General features: G+C 37.7%; 1 protein-coding gene across 5 annotated transcripts in view; it reads right to left on the bottom strand.

Annotated features, from left to right (window-relative positions):
• TNRC6A (trinucleotide repeat containing adaptor 6A) overlaps nucleotides 1-19,926 on the bottom strand; it is a 122,033-nt gene that overhangs the window by 93,008 nt on the left and 9,099 nt on the right. For 3 of the 5 annotated variants that reach the window (XM_069106416.1, XM_069106379.1, XM_069106424.1), the window contains exon 3: nucleotides 1,430-1,520. In XM_069106416.1, the coding sequence (XP_068962517.1) occupies nucleotides 1,430-1,520 (91 nt within the window). Of the gene's footprint in view, nucleotides 1-1,429; nucleotides 1,521-14,639; nucleotides 14,727-15,739; nucleotides 19,876-19,926 lie in introns of those variants that run through there. The other 2 variants (XM_069106400.1, XM_069106390.1) reach the window with 2 other exon arrangements.

Below are 19,926 nucleotides of genomic sequence, written 5' to 3'. Positions count from 1 at the left end.
AATATACAGTTCTATCTCACCCTACTCCCTTTGACTCATATAATTTTGTTTTATTTTTGGGATAAGGCATATCTATATCCATATACCATATCCAGTTATTGGTTCCACATAATTATCAATAATACCCATGAAGTCAAATTTACTTCTTTGTGTTAAGATCTCTAATTTCTCTTGCTTTACTGCCTAAATTTTGGGTATTTATGCCCTTTCTTTTGTGTTGTCTCATGTGAACTTTGGTTATTTCAACTGCTATTTTTTCTATTTTTACTGTAGCTACTTATGGTATCTGGCTTGGTGGATATACACAGGCTATTTTTTTCCAAGGATCCTAGTCCCAGACTCCATTCTTTTTGGATTATATCTGTAAGACACTAGAAAAATGTATTAGTCCAGGAATAGCCAGGTATCTCATCCCTTTTATTTTCAGCTGTGATTCTGAAGCCCAAATCCCAATCTGTACACCAAGTTCCTAACTAGATGCTCACTTCTGTAATGGGAATGGGAATTTGAAGATCTTCCCTGTCCCTTAATAGACCTAGGGGGGAGTTTGAAGACCTCCCCTGCTTTCAAAGTAAACTCTGCCCCCTAATAGGTTGAATGTAATCACATGGAGCCTGTGGTGGGAGGAATTTGCTGAAGGGAAGCAGAGCCCATAGGAAGCTGGAAATCAGAGCTAGCAAGACAGTGGGAGAGAGAGGTGCTCAGGCAAGGAGAGAGGATCATGTATTGGTTTGTGGGAAGGCTAAAAGATGCTGTGGCTCTCAGTGTTATTATGGCTTCTTAATATCCTTGGTACTATGATGGAATCAGCTTACTGGTTTGGGGATTGGGTTTTCTGGTGTCTAAATAAATGTTTCAGTTCTATCCTATACCTGGAGGATCTGTTATATTTCGCAATAGAACATCATGCGATATTTATAGTCATGGTCTTTATCGTGATCGTGGGAGCTATAAATATTGCATTGGCAATACAACTTCCCAAATCAGTTTTTTTTCTTCTGAATCCCTTACCAGCAATGATTACGGTAATAATGAAGCTAAATTATTTATGTTTCTACAGTATTTAGTTTCTTGCCCAAGGATCTCTGGCAAAACTTGGTAGGTTCCTTCTATCAATTATACCCATATGAATTACACAAGTGGATGAATTAATCTATTTGGATTATGATTGTTTGTCTAGTATTTTGTAAAAGATATTCTTTTGAGAGGATGAGTTAGACTATATAACTGAGGTCACTTTGAACCCTGAAATGACTATTGCAACAGCTTCCTGATTGGTTATCTTGACTTCATTTTCTCTTCTTAATTAATCAAGGTGCACCCCTTTGCAGACATAATGCAACAAAAGCTTTTGCAAAAAAAAAAAAAAAAAACTTTAGGTGAAGCAATTTTCATTTAAATTATATGTTTATATTTAAATACACATTACCTTCTTTTGAGCAGCTTCCTTCTTTTTCTTGTCGTCCCTTCTCTTTTTCCTTTCTTCCATCAACTGTTCTTCCTCTTCTTTCACTAAATCCCTGAACCACACAGGTTGCAATTAACTTTCCCAAAACATATTAGGGAACACATACATGTTGCATACAGCTTATTTTTACTCCTCTTATGAGGAATAACAACACGACAAATGGAGTTATTATACCTCTCCTATTTTTGTGACTTTATTTCAACAATGAAAAAAAAATGGTCACCTAAGTTTAAGCTATGACACATAATAAATAACCGGTAGTTTTCAGTTTTTCCTTGGGGTTGGGGGGACATGAAGGAAGGGAGCTGGGGCAGTACAGACCTCTGATTTCATCGGTGTAGGGAACTCTAAGAAGAAACCTCCTTCCCCATCTATGCAGATTTGTAATGCAACAACTGTAACTGAGAAATTAAGAGCTGCCTAAGGCACTTAGAAATTAAGTGACAAATATTAGCACAGTTACTGTGTCAAAAGTATTTCTTCCTAGGGACTGTAACTACATATATTTCATACTATATAATAATCTTGACCATTTTATCAGCACACACTTATTGACACATTTAAAATAAATTTATTTCAACTTCTTGCAACAGATATTTCTGATCATTCCTACAATTAATTAATTCTACTATTTTACTCCGGCAGCACTAATCTATGTCAATTAAAAACAAAACAAAACAAAACAAAAAACCCTTCCCCATTATCTGAAAAAGGAAGTAAAGGCTTCCTTGCTCTTTGAACTCCTATGAACAACCTCCATGTGCTAAAAGAAATAAACAAAACAGATATGAGATAACACCATAGTATAGTGGTTAATTTTTGTGACCATACTTCAGTACAACTAAGAAGATATGATAGAGGCGGCCAGGTGTAAGAGTAACAGCACTGGCCCCAGTGCTGTGATGACCTGGGGATCGAATTGGGGCTCAGATACTTAGCACCACACCCAGAAATAACTGACCATGTAACCTTGAGCAAGTTACTTAACCCCAATTGCTTAAAAAAAAAAAAAGATATGATAACAGGCAGGTCCTATTTTCTTTTCAGATTTTTTTGAAATACAATGTCAAGACTTTTTTTGGTTATACTTTTCAGGTCATCTATAATTGTTTTTAAATTCTTTAATTAGTTTCTCCAAGTTCTGCTTTCCAGATTAGGTTGCTTTTGCTTACATTTTTTTTTAAGTCTTTTGACTTTGTTCTAATATTTCTTGTCTCATTATTAGTATCTATTTGGCACATTATAATTTTGATGGAGTTTGTTGTTTGGGCAAGTTTTTGTATCTGTACCATGCTGTTAATTCCCTTTCCAATTCTTTCTTTCACAGCTCCTGTATTTTTCTTCCAGTTGTTGTCTCCAGTACAATGGTGTCAACTTAAAATAGAAATGGGATCCACTAAACTGTACATACTGACTTTTAACTATCTAAGTTCTATTATATTTTATCGATTTTGTTAAAATATTTCCCAATTAGTTTTTACTCTGATTCAGGCTACATTTGGGAATGCTTCAGGTCCCAACATGTCCCACAGACCATGTGTCTGACACTTGCTCTAGTGTTCTCATTTATAAAAAAAATTTTAAACTCTCCAAAAACAAACTTGCTCCATCCATATCTTCCAGGAATTCTAGTTGAATCTGTGCCCAACCTGTATTTTTCTTTGAGGCTTTGCTTGTAGATACTTTGGTGATATTTGCTTCTTTTGAGTTTATCTTGAGCATCATTGTTATCCCTGCTTCATAATGGTGGAATTGTTTTTTGTTTGCTTATTCTTCCAGCCTGTCCCTTACTTTGAGCTTGATGTCACTTATAGAAGGCAGGTCTGGGTTGGTTCTATTCCTGCTTTCTTGGGATGTTATACTATTCCAAGGTCCCAAGGACAACTCAGACTGGGGGCCTTGAAGTTTTCAGTATTACCAAAGTGATCTAATCTACTGAACATTGCCCTCCTGATCCGAGTCTGGTGAGTTTCTCACCTGGGTTTGAATGCTGCAGTATTCAGACACTATTAGTTTGCCCTACTTATATCTCCGCAACCTTCAGATTTGGATTTTGTTGTTGAGTTGTTTCATTTGTGTCTGACTCTTTGAAACCCCGTTTTGGGGTTTTCTTGGCAGAGATAATGTAGTGGTTTGCCATTTCCTTTTCTAGTTCATTTAAAAGATGAGATACTGAGGCAAACAGTGTTTAATGACTTGCCCAGGGTCATATAGCTAGTGTCTGAGGCCAAATTTCAACTCGGGTCTTCCTGACTCCAAGGCTCAGAGCTCTATACCCTGGGCCACCTTGCTGCCTCAAAAAATTGTTCGCCTCAGATGGGACTTGAACCTAACAATCCCTGGCTTAGGAGACCCATAAATGTCAGCCCAGATTTTAACTCAGGAAGATGAATCTTCTTGACTCCAGGACCTGGCACTCTACCCACTGTGCCACCTAGCTAGAACAGAAGCTAGAACTGAGATTCTGATCTGCTCCTGGTGTCCAAGCCACACCATTTGAGTTTTCTTCTGAACTTGCCCCTTGTTCAGTGCACAGGACAAGTTCTATTACAAAATCCCTGGGTACAAGTCCCCTTTCTCAGTCTGTGCTAGAGCTATGACCCTGAATTGGGCAATAAGCAACATATATACCAGATGGCATCTACTCCATCTCCTTGTGGGAGGTCTCAGTATCCTTTAGGGTTCTGAAACATCTTGGTTTGGTGTACATGCTCTCTGCACATGGCATGCTACTGTTCCCAGGACCGAAAGACCTCTCTGTCTGTCTCCTTATGCCAACCTGACCTGGAAAAATGACTCATGGTTTGTATCCTGTTTCTCATCAGGATTCTTCCTGGCACATTTTCTAGATCTGTTTGGAGATTTTTTTACATGTTTATGTGCAGGGAGGGGAGGAGCCTGGCTATACTTTTTCTTGCAGTCTTCCATACTGTCTCTACTTCAATTAATGGATCAGAACCCTTGTTTTTCTCTTGGAGGTGGTCTTGTTCTGGCTATTTCTGACAGGCTCCTTTTCCTACTGCTGGTGGCCTTCTGGATGCTTTCTGTGAAGTTCTGGGATGGAGGAAGTAATTTCAGCATTTAGGGTTTAGTGTTAATTTCTCACTGAATTTGTTAATCTTCATCTACTGCAAATTTCAGTGTTTTGTTAAAGCAGTTATATGGGAAATACATGTTCTACTGGAAGTCTGGTCCTCACTAGTCAATAATCCTTTTTATCTGTCTCTCATTGATCAACTAGGGAATATGCTACAATAGTTGTTTGAGATGTTACTGAATATTATTTCCCATGCTTTTTCCACTCTGGACAAGTACCAACAGTAATATGAAAAAATGCTCCAAATGACTAATGACTAGAGAAATGCAAATTAAAGCGAATCTGAGGTTCTACCGAAATATTCATCAGGTTGGCAAAGGTGACCAAGAGAATATCAATTTGTAAACCACATACACTGTACCTACTTTCTCCATAAAAGTGTTATGAGAATCATCTCCATGAATACCTAAGACACTCTTAATATGAATATCTGCATGGAAAAGGTAGGCTTTAGTAAAGATTATTCTAAAAGTGACCAGATCTTTATTATCCCACTGTGCTCACTGATTATAAAAATGCATTTAATTTAATTGAACAAAACACCATTTTAAAGTCCCTTTTAAAAATCACATTCAAATGCATCATCCATCCAAACATTAAAATCAATGATCTTATTCAATAACCCTCTGATTGTAAACATAAGAGGCAAAAAATAAGATGTATGCTCACCAAACACGTTCACCACTGTGATGTAGGATCATGGTCTAGAAGGGACCCCAGAGATAACTCTTTTATCTTTTGACAAACTCTTTTTACAGACAAGAAAATTAAGGATTTGCTTAGTAAGATAGTGTCAAAGAAAGATTTGAAATCTTTTCTTGTTCTCTCACAACACCTCTAGACAGAAATAGGAGAACCAGATACAATGATTTTGTACTGGAAGAGATGTTCCTGTGTTTGCAAATGATATTGTATTGTTTACATCAAGCCCATGAGAACAATAAGCTTCTCGGAAGAGATTCATAACTCTTTTTGGATTTAGAATGACAATCTACATGAGAAAGACAAAATGTATCAAGAATGGCTATTCTCTAGATCATAACTTATAGCTAGCTGGATAAAAACCAAATGTATTTATCATTCAGTAGGTATATTTGCAGATAGAATACAAATAGACTACAAGATGAGCCCAGAATTAAACAGAAGAACAGGTCTGCATCGCCTTTGGGAAATTACAAAGTTCTTTTAAAAACCCTAAATTTCTTCAGAAACAAAGCACTACCTTTTTTTAATACCAATATTCTACCCCTTGTGGTTTAGCTGTGAGATATGAACAAACTGAAAAACTGAAAATGAATACCAGATAAACAACAATGGAGAAGGGAACAGTGAGTATGAATAGACTATAAGATACAACAAATAAGGAACTTATCAGTGAAATGTTATACTAAGAAAGGAAAATAGTCTGGCCATTTGGTAGGAGGAGCCACAGTGTTCCACTGGTACCCTCACAAAGTTAGGAGAAAGTGTAGAATAAAGGAAGCCCTAGAGCATGTGGATTCCCCGTGGCAAACATGGACAAAAATCACATAGGATGAGCAGGCAATGCTGGCCTACAGTCTGCATCACTGGAGGGAACATCCTAATCAATGAAATCATATATTTACTTCAGTATTTGAAACAAATCCTCCACTTGTCCCTTGGGTTCCATCTTCCTGACTCCTGCTTCCCCAATGCTCTCCCTTGTTAGTGGTTCTTTTCCCTTTCTTATTTCAAACATACATAGGTCTCCCTCACCCTGAAAAAATCCTTCACTTTACCTATTGATCCTTCTAGCTACTTCTAGTTTTTCATATTTCCTTCTATTGATAAGACTTTTCAAAAGAGTCTATGCCTGCTACCTTCATTTTAAGTTCTACACAATCACTTTCTTCCTCCTCCATGTTACTTTTTTTTGCTTTAAAAATTCCATTTATTTTTACAATTCTAAATCCCAACCCCAAATTGAGAAATCAAGTCAAGAAAAACAAAGCTCATTACAAAAATGCACAGTCATGTAAAATTTTATGTAATTAAAATAATCTACTTCACCACTGGGCACAGCCTTCACCTAGTGGTGCCAGGGCAGGACAGGACCCATGCCCCAGGCCCCTCCTACCTTGGTCCAGCCCTAAGGGCAGCCAGTGTGCACTGAGGGGTCACTTTGCTGCAGCTCTGTGTTTGTCTCCAATAAAGTTTCTGTGACTTGGAAAAAAAAAAAAGACCACTCTTGTTTGGTCAGGAACTCTTCCCCAAGCTATAGATCTGACAGGGAATTTCTTTCACATTCCACTAATTTGCTTATAATATCACCCTTTATGTATAAATCATGTACCCATTTGGAATTTATCTTAACATGCAGTTGGAGATGTTGGTGTACATCTAGTTTCTGCCAGACTGCCAGTTTTCCCAACAGTTTATGTTAAATTGTTAGGATTTGGGGATTTAGCAAATACTATGTTACTGTGCTCATTTGCTTCTGCATACTGTGTGCTTAATCAATGTTGTCTTACCCAGTACCAAAATGTTTTGATGATTATGGCTTTGTAGTACAGTCTGACTGCTAGGTCCTCTTTCTGCTCGTTTTTTTTCACTGATTCCATTGTTATTCTTGACCTTTTGTTCCTCCAGATGAATTGCCATTATATTTTCTATCTCTATAGACTTTTGGTAGTTTGATACTGAATAAATTAAGCAGTACTGTCATTTATATTGGCTTGGCCTAATCAGGAGCAATTAATATTTCTCTAATTTTTTAGATCTCTTTGTGTGGAGTATTCTGTCATTGTGTTCATAAAATTCCTGTTTGCGTGTTAGTAGGTAGACTCCCACATATTTTAAACTTCACAGTTATTCTAAATGGAATCTTTCTGTCTCTTTCTGCTGGATTTTGCTGGTAAGATACAGAAATGCTAATGATTGGTGTGCATTTATTTTTATGTCTGCAATTTAGTTAAAGTTATTAATTGTTTTGTTTAGTTTTTTTTATAAACTCTCTAGGGTTCTCTAAGTAAAACACCACATCTATCATCTTCAAAAAGTGAGTTTTGCTTTCTCTTTGTCTTTGCTTATTCATTTATTGTCATTGCTAAAATTTCTAGTACAGGGGTGGCTAGGTGGTGCAGTGAATAGAGCACCGGCCCTGGAGTCAGAAGGACCTGAGTTCAAATCTGCCCTCAGACACTTAACTAGCTGTGTGACCCTGGGCAAGTCACTTAACCCCAATCGCCCTCCAAAAAGGCAAAAAAAAAAAAAAAAAAAAAAAAGAAGAATTTCTGGTACAATATTGAATGGTAATGGTAATAATGGAAATCCTGGTTTCACTCCTGATCTTACTAGAAAGGCTAATTTCTAGTTTGTCTCTATTACAGATAATGCAAGCTACTAATTTTAGACAGGTACTGCCTAACATTTTAAGGTAAACTCCATTTATTTCTATACTTTCTAGGGTGTGTTTTTTGAAAACTAGGAACACATATTGTCAAGTTTTTTTTTTCCTACATCTGTTGAAATAATCATGACTTTTGTTGTTCTTGTTATTAATATGGTCACTTAGGTTTATGTGAAACCAGTCCTGCATTGCTGGCACAAGCCTACCCTGGTTACAGTGTACAATCTTTGTGATATGTTGCTGTAATCTTCTCATTAGTATTTTATTTAAAACTTTTGCATCGATATTCATTAGGGAAGTTGGTCTATAGTTTTGTTTCTGTTTTGACTTTCATTGGTGTAGATAAGAACACCATTATTTGTATCACAGAAGAAATTTGGTAGTATCCCTTCTTTACCTATTTTTGCCCAGTCTGTTATAATGGAATTAAATGCGTTTTAACTGTGATGCAGAATTGCTTGCAAATTCATCCGCTCCTGGGATTTTTTTTTCTTTTGTGAGTTCATTTATGGCTTGTTCAATTTCTTTTCTCTGAGATAGGGTTATTTAAGTATTTTATTACCTATTCTGTTAATCTGGGCAATTTATACTTTTTTTCATAAATATCCACCCATTTAAATTAATTTAAATTGTCAGTTTTGTTAGTATATAATTAGGTGAAAAGCTCCTGATAATTGCTTTTACTTCTTCTTCAATGGTTATGAATTTGACTTTTTCATTTTTGATATTGGCAATTTGGTTTTCTTATTTGTTTTAATTTGTTGGTTTTCTAGGGTTTGTTTAGTTGTATGCCCAATTTGATCTTTTTTCTCTCTTCTTAGTTAGAAATATAATTTTATTGTTTACAAATATAAATTTTCCCATAAGTACTGCTTTGATCACATCCCATACAGTTTGGTATGCCATTATACTGAATGTTTCTGTGATTTGCTCTTTGACCCATTCATTCTTTAAGATTAGATTCTTTAATTTCTATGACTGGACCAACATTTTCTTGAAGCAACTTCTTTGACTTAGTCTCTCATTCCATCTTTCCTAACTCCCCCAACCTACGTGGCCCCAACTTCCTGGATGAAGCTTCCTGGTCTGGGGGGCATAAAAGGTCCCAGCTGTGTGTAATCTAGGCCTCTGAGACCTGGGTAGATGCCTGAGACCATGAGAGTCAACATACCCTTGATGACTTACTGACCCGAAACATTTCAAGATGGAGACAGAGACAACAGAGGCTGCATCCAGAGAAGCTAAGACCCCCTGTGTCTTTGTTGCATATCCTTGCTGGGTAAGGAGGCAAAATAAACCTTCTTGTTAAATGCTTAGTTACTTGCATTTTGTCCCAACAAAGAACCTGAACTAATAGAGTACTGGCTTTAGAGCCATGCCTACCAGTCTCAGCAGTCGGGTTAGGATGAGGCCTCATGCCTCACATCATCATGAATCTGAGGAAAGAGCCCTGCAAGTACTGAGGAGAGTCACTAGCTCAGATGGTGAGTCACTGCCTGGCTCCTTGTCACTAGAGCCCTCCTCACTGTATATGGGCAGTCCTCTCTCTGGTTCAGGCAGAAGCTCCCCCTCTGCCAGATGGATTCACTTGGTGCGTGCTAGAGCAGGGCTGCCCAGGAGGGTAAAGATGTGGAAAGGTCAGCATTCCTTGGATGTTGTTGACTCTGCTGCAAAAACTGGACAGCCAGCACAGTCAGACTGAAACTAAATTGTAGTGGTCCATTCAGTGGTGGAGACAGCTCTGGGAGTTTAAAGATTGTGCAATGAAAGCAGAAGGGGAGCTAATGGTTGTATACGTGAAGAGATCTCTCCTGATGGGGAAGGGTACTGAGGGGCCCCAGTCAGGAACCCAGTCCATAGTTTCTGACTCAAGGGTTCAGATTCCTACTGAGATAGGAGCCATGAGGCTGGAGAAGGATAGCAGACTTAAGGAAGAGACTAGAGAACCATTGGTGGATAGACAGCCAGCCCCTGGCTTATTCTATCACAGCTGCCAGGAGGAGGAAAGTGACTTCCTGTCCTGAGGGAGGAAGCTTTGAGTGACCCTCTCCACCTAGGATAGGGAAATTCAAACAGAAACCTGAAAAGTCACTGGAGCAATGGCTCCTGAAGGTGAGATCTAGTGGAGCCAATGCTGAGACTCTCCTGCTTTTGGGCCTGCTGAAGTACTGGCTATAATTACTTCTCACCAGGACCACTACTATATTAATTTTCTGCTTCAAAGATATCCCCTCACCCATTTGTCTTCCACACAGCTGCTCAAAATCATCTTAAACCAGAGGTCTGACCATGCCATGTTTGCTGAAAAAATTTAGCAGCTCTTTATTAACTCAAGAATAAAAGAGAGGGGCAACTAGGTGACGCAGTGAATAGAGCACCAGCCCTGAAATCAGGAGGACCTGAGTTCAAATCCAACCTCAAACACTTAACACTTACTAGACTTTAGGCAAGTCACTTAACCCCAATCCTGCCCTCCCCTTTCCAAAAAGCAAAAAAAGAGTAAAACATAGGCAGCAGAGCCAAGATGGGAGAGTAAAAGCAAGAATAAAACAGCCTCTTTAGCTTTGTTTGTACAGATAATGACATGAGAGCCATGGCGGCTCCAACCTAATTTTTTCAGATTTATTTTACATTTCTTTTTCACATGTTCTATATTCTAGCCAAACTGGACAACTAACAGTTCCCTGATTTTTATCCTGATCTTTCCTATATAAGCCTCTCTTCATCTAAGTCTGTTGAAATCATTCTCTTCTTTCAAGCTAGTGCTCAGATATTTCTCTCCTTCAAAAAATTATCCTCCTCTTCAAATTGTTCTAAGTGCATTTTGGATCTCTCCTCTGTCCCTATCATGAGACAGCCTGGTAGCACAGTGGACAGCATGCTTGGCTTGCAGTCAAGAAGACCTTGACTTCAAATCTGGACTCAAGACACTAGCTCTGTGACCCCAAGCAAGTCACTCAACTCTCAGCTTTACTTTCCTCATCCATAAAGTAAAGTTATAGTTGATGATTTCTAAAGTACCTTCCAGTTCTAAAATCAATCATCTCTATATTCTATGATTTGTTTCACACTTGTGAATATGTCATTCCTCATTTCAAAATAAGCTCCTTGATGGTATGGACTATCCTTTTTAAAAATCCTTTTCTCTGCAGTACCTAGAGCACACTTTAGTTTTTTAATGTTTGTGAAGTGAATCAGTTACTTAGTGACAGCTATTTACCAGATCAAATAAGATAACATGTACTAAGTTTTGCAAGCCTAAAAGCATTTAAATGCTAGCTATTATTACCACTGAATTCTTTATTTTACAGAACTAATTCTACTAAGGGTTTTCTTTAAATAATGCTATTTGCCTAGTATAACTAAGGTTTAAATTTACAAAAATTAATTTACCACTTAACCTTCTGAGAACACATCTACTATACATGTATATATATATATTGTGTATATTTCCCGTCCTCACTGACTATTCTACAATAGTTAAATTAAATCCACTAGATGGGGCTATGTGATTTATAAAAACCCACCAACGGGTATTTACTGCATTTAGTTCTCAAACTCTGATGAATTTCAACTGCCTCACAATTTTATTAGGTTTATAAATGATACTAAAACTTCTAAATGTTTTTAAGAATTTTTATTACATATAATAGGCAGAAACAGAATGGAATCACTGGCAAGGTCTGCAGAGGGAAAAGGGAAAAAGAAAGACAAATCCTCAACAGAAAGGGACGGCAAGTTCCTTCTATGTGGATCTTATGTGGCAGGTATAGCCCTCTCTATATAAGGGCTATGTACAAATTACGCATAAGTTGGGAACTGTTTATACTTAAAAAAAATTCATGTACAGGACTATAAGTCTAAATAAGGATTGTGGTAGGAATGGGACTGAATGGTTAGTTGGTCACTTTACAAATTGTGATTATGTTTGCCAGACCAATTAATTATAAAGGCTGGTATGCCTTTGGTATGGCACATTAACATAGCAAATCTGTGGTACAATATAGCTATTTATACTGACCTGGGCCTTATCTCCAAATAGTCACTCAGATTTCCTTTGTGTAGGTTTTTAAGGGTTAAATTAGGTGCAGACACCCAAGATTATAGGGCTGTTCTAGCCTGAATGGTTGATGCCACTGTTAGTTTTAATAGTTGTCACTGAACCTATACCTGAAAGAAACTTCCCTCTTAAATATATTTCAATATATTTAACAAATGGTCATCTTAGAATATTAAAGGAAAAAAAGAAGAATATTAAAGGATCCAGATAATGATTTAATGATTAGATCATCTAATCCAACCCTTTCATTTTTTAGATGAGGAAACTGAGGTTATTCAAAGAGAGAAAATGATTGGCCCTAGAACACTAAGCTATTAAGTGGTAAAACTGTGACTAGAACTCAAGTCTCCTGATTTACGATCCAGGCCAATCATCCTGACTTCTTTTTGCATTCCTTAGAGCTGACTGTAAGAGGGTTTGACCTAGTGCCTGTGATGATTGTTGGTGGAACCAAGTTGGGTAGCCACTATAAGGTTCTTAACAAAATTACAACATAGGAGATGTCTGTCTTTTAGCGCCCTTCCACCTCCCTTACATAATTCCTCTATTCATTGTTGGGTGTCCAATGCCTATTATCTATCTTCTGGGTCTGCAACTCAACATTTTACTTCTGTTGTTGATATTTCATAAATATTTATTTTCTTTACTATGCAAAAGCAAATTCACAAAGCTGTTGAAATATTCAATAGGTAACTTCCCCAATCACTCAAGTTAATAATCTATGGTTATACTAAATAGCATATGATTTTCTCAACCCAAACTCCAGTCATGGAATTTGAGAATTGGAACATACCTCATCAGCCAATAGTACAACAAACTCTAAGCCCAACCACTGAAAAAAATTTTAAATGCCTTTAAATTTTAGAGAAGTTTGGGCATATTTTTCATACCAATAATGTTTAGAATGAAAAACCAAAAGTTAAATATGTTGCTAAAATGCTAAACTTAGCAAACACTAATTAAAACATACAACAGAATTCTATTTTAGTTTCAATGAAATTTCACATTAGGAAACATGGCTTCAAAGTTCAGTAAGATGGGTAAAAAAAAAAGTCAACTTGAGTAAAAAAAAAAAAGTCAATTAAATATGCCCATTCTTCACTCCTCCATGAACTTTTGACTCTTCAAACTTCTTGAAGGTTTTTCAATGAGCAAAATAAATAATTATTTCACAGCATTCATATTATTCACACCTGTCTTATTCTTCCTTTCCATTTCCAATGCTACTAATCTAAATCCAGGCTTTTACAACTTCTCCCCCAGACTAATAATGGTCTCCTAATAGGTCTCTCTCCACTCTCTATACCCTTCAAAATAGCCTATATACTTTCCCTGATTTTTACCTTTCTAAAGAAGAGTTGTAATCATGTCTTACCCCACTGCTCAAAAACCTTTGGGGGCCCTCCACAATTTCCTGAATAATAGTCCAAACTTAGCCTGTGATGCAAGGCCTTTCATAATCTTTAAACCTCTCCTTCCTGCCTTATTTTCCACCATTCTGCTCTGTACATTTCACTGAACTGGACTAACTGTAAATGTTCCAAACATAGTCTTTCCTTTACCTGTTGAAAAATCTACCCATCTTTCTAAGGTCCACTTAAAATGTAGTTGTCACTTCCAAAGGAGCTGAGGCATGTTGGCAGCAGAGTTTTAAGAAAAGCCTGGCTGCAGAATGTAACTGGACAAAGGGTCCAAGGAGACTTAGACAATTGATACATTAATCACATCAAGGTGAGAGTGTATTAAGAGCCCTAGATTGTACTGACAGTAGAGGGGTTGAAGAGAGAAGTACAAATCTTAAGATCTGGAGCTTGAAGTGTGCTTAGAAATAATCTAAAGAACACAGGCAGTAACTTTTATAGGAAGTGAAGTTTAGAAGGAAAGCTGATTTTGAAGGGGACGTGTAAGTTTGCTTTAGGATGTTTACTCTGAGATGACAGTGGATTGAAAGGGAGAGCTTGGGAACTGCCTTTCTATTACTCTTGAGACAACCCAAGCTGGACCACTCAGAAGAAATAGCTCTTCAACAAATAATTACCCTCTAGGGAGCACTCCCTGTAGGACCTAGTCATCCTTGTCAATCAACAGTCAGTCCAGAGCCATTTAATCCAAATTATACAGATCTGGCTATGAGGACCTATTGAAAACTAAGGGTGGGCAGTGAGGTGAGGTGGTGCAGTGAGCATAGCGCTGGTCTGGAGTCAGGAGGACCTGATTCAGTCCCAGCCTCAGACACTTAACACCCACACAAAAAAACTAGCCCTGTAACCTTGGGCAAGTTACTTATCCCCAACTGCCCTTCAAAAGGCAAAAAAAAAAAAAAAAAAAAAAAGGCGAAAACTAAGGGTGATATGCTACATGATACTCTTTTCTTCTCTCCATTTCCTCTCTTGCTCCCTTTCTTTTGCTTCTTGCCATAACTCTGCTACTCTATCCCTCTTCATCTACTCATAAACTGGAAAACATCCAGAAGAGGGATACTAGGTCAAGCAATAAGGCTGGAGAAGAGAAAGCTTGAGGGAGGGAGGGGGACAGGACATAATATTTGTCTTCAAGTATTTCACAGAACCATTGCTCTAGGCCATTTAAACTCATTCATTTTACAGCTAAGGAAACTGAGGCCAAGGAAGGTAAAGTGACTTACCTGAGCTCACATAGGTAGGAGTCTGAGGTGGGATTTGAACCCAGGTCCTCTGATTCCAGAACCAGTGTTCCACCATATCAACCAATTCTGAAAGAGGGATTAGATGTATTTTGCTTGGTCCCAATGAGAAGGTACTCAGAGCAATAGGTCAATATAAAATGGTCCCAGACTGTAGTTTTTGACTTTTTAAGAGTTTCTCTGTCTCCTCAGTCATCAGATGCCACTTCTCAGTATCATCAGTGGGTTTACTTGACACATTCCCTCTCCTCTTTTCTGAACCTGACACTTCAAACTACTGTGGGATGAGAAACAAGGTAGTCAAGCTTGTCAGAATGAAGCAAACAATGGAATCTAAGTGAGGAACTGTTATGCCTTTTTTTGTTTGTTTTTTTAAAAGATTAGGTCTCCCTGCCATACCCAGGTTAGAAGTGCAGGGGCTCCTCCTGGGTCCAATGCCAGTACTGATTGGTAGAAGAACTTTGACAAGTTCTGTTTCTGAACTGGGCTGGTGTGCCCCTCCTTAGGCAACCTGGACTGCTCCTCCCCCCAACTCTTTTCTCCTTCTTCAATGACAGGACATCGATAGAAAAGGGGGCTGAGGCTACTAAGAATCATGATTCTCAAGCAATTTACAAAAATTAAGTTCAACTATTTCTATGTTTAACTTGTCATCTTTGTCCAAGACAAGAATCAGACTATATTCACACTGAAATTCTTGTTATAAATGGGACCAAAATAAAGAAGTTGTGGCCGAATGGAAAGATGGTTCACAGGGTCTTCTCACAGTTCAAGCTAATGCTGGTAGAACTGACTTTATCATGCACATAAAATAATAAAAAATATGATTTTGTGGAATATTTATTCATCTCACCAAGGCATGCTCATGAGAAGTCTAAGAAAAAAAGACTGCCATAAAAATAATCACATCTCACAATTTAACAGCTGGTGACAAAGACAAATTAGAGAGAGTCCAGAAAGAACTGTTCAGTGACTTCAATGTAAAAGTGGACACAGGGCAGGATGGTGAAAACTATGTTGGAAGAATTGTTCAAAATCAAGAAGTGAGGGTACCTAAAAGTTTCTCAAAAACGTCATCTTACTTGTAAAAATTCTCTTCAAGAAAAGAATTCAAAGGTACTGGATATAGCACCAAAATTCTCCATTCTCATTGTTTCAAGTTATCTTAACACATAGGAAACAACCACAGCAATCATTTCAGAACCGGCTTGTACAGTAAGACCACTGAGTGGTTATGGCAAGGTCAAAGTAAACCCCAAACTAGAAAATATAAAATAAAAATTAGAAGACACCAGAGAATTATAGCAGATCCAACACGTTTAAATAACTGTTAATTCTAAAAAAATAAACAATAAGTAAAGATAACATTTCAGAGAGAAATTTAAGCAATGAAAAAACAGTTACCATAAGGTGGAAGCCCAGAACTCAGAAATCACTTTTGCCAATACGGCCTTTTGTCAAATAGCCCAAAATGGAAGCCATCTGTTTATAGTACAATTTCATTTACAAAATACTACAGAACAGTATTAAACGAGAACCATCTACTAAATACCTACAATCTATAAAACACTGAGTTAGGTTTGGTGAAGATAAAAAGTTCAGAGAATGAATACTCCTGCCCTAATGGAATTTATAGTCTAGTGGGAGGATTAGACACCAACACAAATAAGCCATAATTGTTTTGTAATTAGCACACTTACATGATGTATTAAAAGGCAGCTGGCGAGGCAGTGCGGGGTGTGAGGAAGACCTGATTTCAAATTTGGCCCCATATACTTATTAGCTATTTGATCCTGGGCAAGTCATTTAAACTCTTTATCTCAGTTTCCTCAACTGTAAAAAAAACAAACAATAATAGCACCTCACAAAGTTGTTGGGAGGCTCAAATGAGATAACATTTGTAAAAAGCAATTAGCACAGTGACTTGCACAAACTAGGTACTGTATAAATACTTATGCTCTCCCTTCCCTACTAAGTAAGAGGGGGAAGGTCGTTAGTTATCAACTTGTGAAGGAGGCTATCAGAAAAAGCTGGACCCTTTAGAACACCAAAGGGAAAAAAAATCCTCTAGTCAAGGAATCCGTTTTGTTGTTGTTGTTAGTTAAGGAATCTTAAACCTGGGGTCTGTTTTTAAAAAGTTTTAAAAACTTTTGATAACTGTATGTCAATAATTGGTCTCCTCTCTTATCCAATGTATTTCTTTTTTTTTTTCCATTTAAAAACATAATTCTGAATAGTATTCCATAAGTTTTACCAGGCAGCCAAAGGAGTCCATGACACAAAAAACATTAAGGATCTCTGTTCTGGTATACCTCATCCCTCACTGTCTTGGAATGAACTCTACAAAGGCTGTTTCCCTGGATGACAGCAGTGAGGATTGGGGGATCACAAGGCCATGGCATTGGCCCTGGTGAAGCTTTCTTAGAGGCTTTTAAGTACAGGGGTCCTGAACTGCTTCCTCCAAGGTCTAGAAGAGGCAGTGGTCCAGGTGGTGGTAGTGGTTTGGCCTGCCTGTCAGTTGGCAGCTGATCTGTGCTTGGGAGTTTTCAGGGCCCCATCTGGAGTCAGGAAGTCCTGAGTTTAAATCTGACCTCTTACACCTACTAGCTTTGTGACCCTGGGTTAAGTCATTTAGCCTCTATTTACCTCAGTTTCCTCAACTGCAAGATTGGGATGATAATAATAGCACCTACCTCACAGGGTTGTTGTGTCGATCAGATAAGTATTTGTAAAAGCAAAAAAATCAAACCACTTAGCATAATGCGTGGTATACAGTAGGTGCTATATAAATATCTCTTATCTGTCCTTGTCCCCCATTTCCACAAGTACTGCTCCCCTGGATAAAGGTTATTGGATTCAGACAGGATGAAAAATACATATTGGCTCATCATCACCTCTTCCACTGTAACATGCATCTATAAGCCTAGGATCACTTCCTGAAATTTCCCTCTGATCCCTGCATCTCTCTCTATCCTTAGTCTCACTATTCCTTCATCTCTCACCATGACCTCTGGTCCTTCCATTTCTTTCTCTCTTCCCTAATCCATCACCCCTACTTTAGTTTTCCTTTCCTTTCTTCATCCTACAGTTGATCAATTAAATTCTTCATTATCCTCCATCCATGAATATCTTGTTCCTCAATCTCACCATTCATCTTGCTGTTCCCCCCCTGAGTCACCCCCACTATCTTCCTCCACTCATATTGCTAGAAGTCTTACAACCATGCCAACTGGGTCCACTAGAAATTTGTGTTATCCTATCTCAACTTAGTCTCTAACAGGTATTGGCAATTCTTTGTTCAATGATGTGTCCCTGTATCTCTTGGAGGTCAGAACTCTGCTAGTTGGGCTCAGTTTGCATAATCCTGGATAATTACTGGAATGTGATCTTATTTGTAGCACCCTTTGCCTGAATTCAATGGCTATCTCCTAGTTTTACAACCTGTGAAAGTTCTTTTTTAGACTCCTTCGCTGGTTTTTCTTATACATCTTTAGAAACTCTCCAAGTCTGAGTGTCCCTTAAGGTTCTGTCCTAAAGCCTTTTTTTTTCTTTTTGGAGGGGGAAAGACAGGGCAATTGGGGTTAAGTGACTTGCCCAAGGTCACAAGGCTAGTGAGTGTTAAGTGTCTGAGGCTGAATTTGAACTCAGGTTCTCTGACTCCAGGGCCAGTGCTCTATTCACTGCGCCATCTAGCCGCCCCAGTCCTGAAACCAAAATTTTTACCCAGCTTTTTTTTTTTCTTTAGATTTTTATTTTTTTTAATATTTTTAATTTTAAAAAATCAAATATTTCCATATAAATATTAGAACAGAAAGGGTTGTACTTCAAATTGTGACTAACTTATGTAAAGCTTCCTTTTCAACATGTTACTTTTAAACCCCTCTTGTTTATCTGTGATTTCTTCTGGCCTTCTTTCTATTCTCCTGGGCATTTCACAAACATGTTTTAATGATTCTCTTCTCTCTTATTTTTTTGGCAGCCCTTATCTCTAGCTCTCCTTACTCTCCTTATTCCACCTCCCTCTGCCCCCTTCCACTGCCAAAAATAAAATAAAATAAAATCTTTGTAACAAATACACATAATTAAGACAAATTTTTACCTTAGCCATGTCCAAAAACTACACATCTCATTCTTCCCCAAATCCATCATTTCTCCAAAAGGACATGGGTAACATGTAACATGTTTTATCACTTGGAATTACAGTTGGTCACTGCATTGATCAGAGTTCTTAAGTCTTGCCAAGTTGTCTTTACAATTGCTATTATTGCATAAAATATACTCAGTCTGCTCACTTCACACTCTGCATCAGTTTATAGAAGTCTTTTCAGATTTCTCTCAAACTGTTCCTTTCATTATTTCTTATGGTGAAATAATATTCCATTACAGTCATACACCATAATTCTTCAATCTTTCCCCAACTGATGGACACCCTGTTAGGATCTAGTTCTTTGCCATTAAAAAAAGAGTTGCTATTAAAATATTTTTGCACACTGTTATCATTAGGTCAAAGGGTATATATGCATAATTCAGTGATTGGGAGCACAGTTCCAAACTGTTTTATAGAATGGCTGGACCAATTCACAGCTCTACCCACAATGCATTAATGAGCCTGTTTTCCTACCGTCCCTCCAACAACTGTTATTTTCCTTTTTTGTCAATTATCTGCCCAGGTTTATAACTCCAAAATCATATTTAACACTAGGACTAGTTACATCAATTATCACAAAATATTTTAATTTTATTTGGAATTAAAATTTTTAATTTTATCTCTATTTTCTTTGCCTTACGATAAAAAACCAAATAAACCACTTCATGTCAATTGATGCAGCTTGATCCTTTTGAGATATTATAACATTCTAGTACTTTTAGTGTTAATTCTTCCCTTAGTTCACATAACTCAAATCTCACCTTCTAAGGAAGACTTTCTAGGTCCTCCTGGTTGTGAATGCCTTTGCCTTTCATATTAGCACCATGTATTTTGTATGTATCTTGTATGTACCTAGTTTCTTACATGCTATTTTCCCCATTACAACATATACTTCTTGAGGACAGAGATTTTGCCTTTCTATTCCCAGTACTTAGGATGGATGTTAATTAGAAGTTCTAAAGTCTTGTCAAAAAAAAAAAAAAAAAAAGGCAAGGGGGAGGCTAGGTGGCCCAGTGAATAGAGCACCGGCCCTGAAGTCAGGAAGACCTGAGTTCAGATCCGGCCTCAGACACTTACACACACACACACACACACACACACACACACACACACACACACACA

The sequence above is a fragment of the Petaurus breviceps genome, unplaced genomic scaffold (assembly GCF_028583685.1).
Source record: "Petaurus breviceps papuanus isolate PSGF00001 unplaced genomic scaffold, PetGlider_PUasm1.0 138, whole genome shotgun sequence".
NCBI classification, from domain to species: Eukaryota; Metazoa; Chordata; class Mammalia; order Diprotodontia; family Petauridae; genus Petaurus; species Petaurus breviceps.
This window is presented reverse-complemented; position numbering and strand designations above follow the sequence as displayed.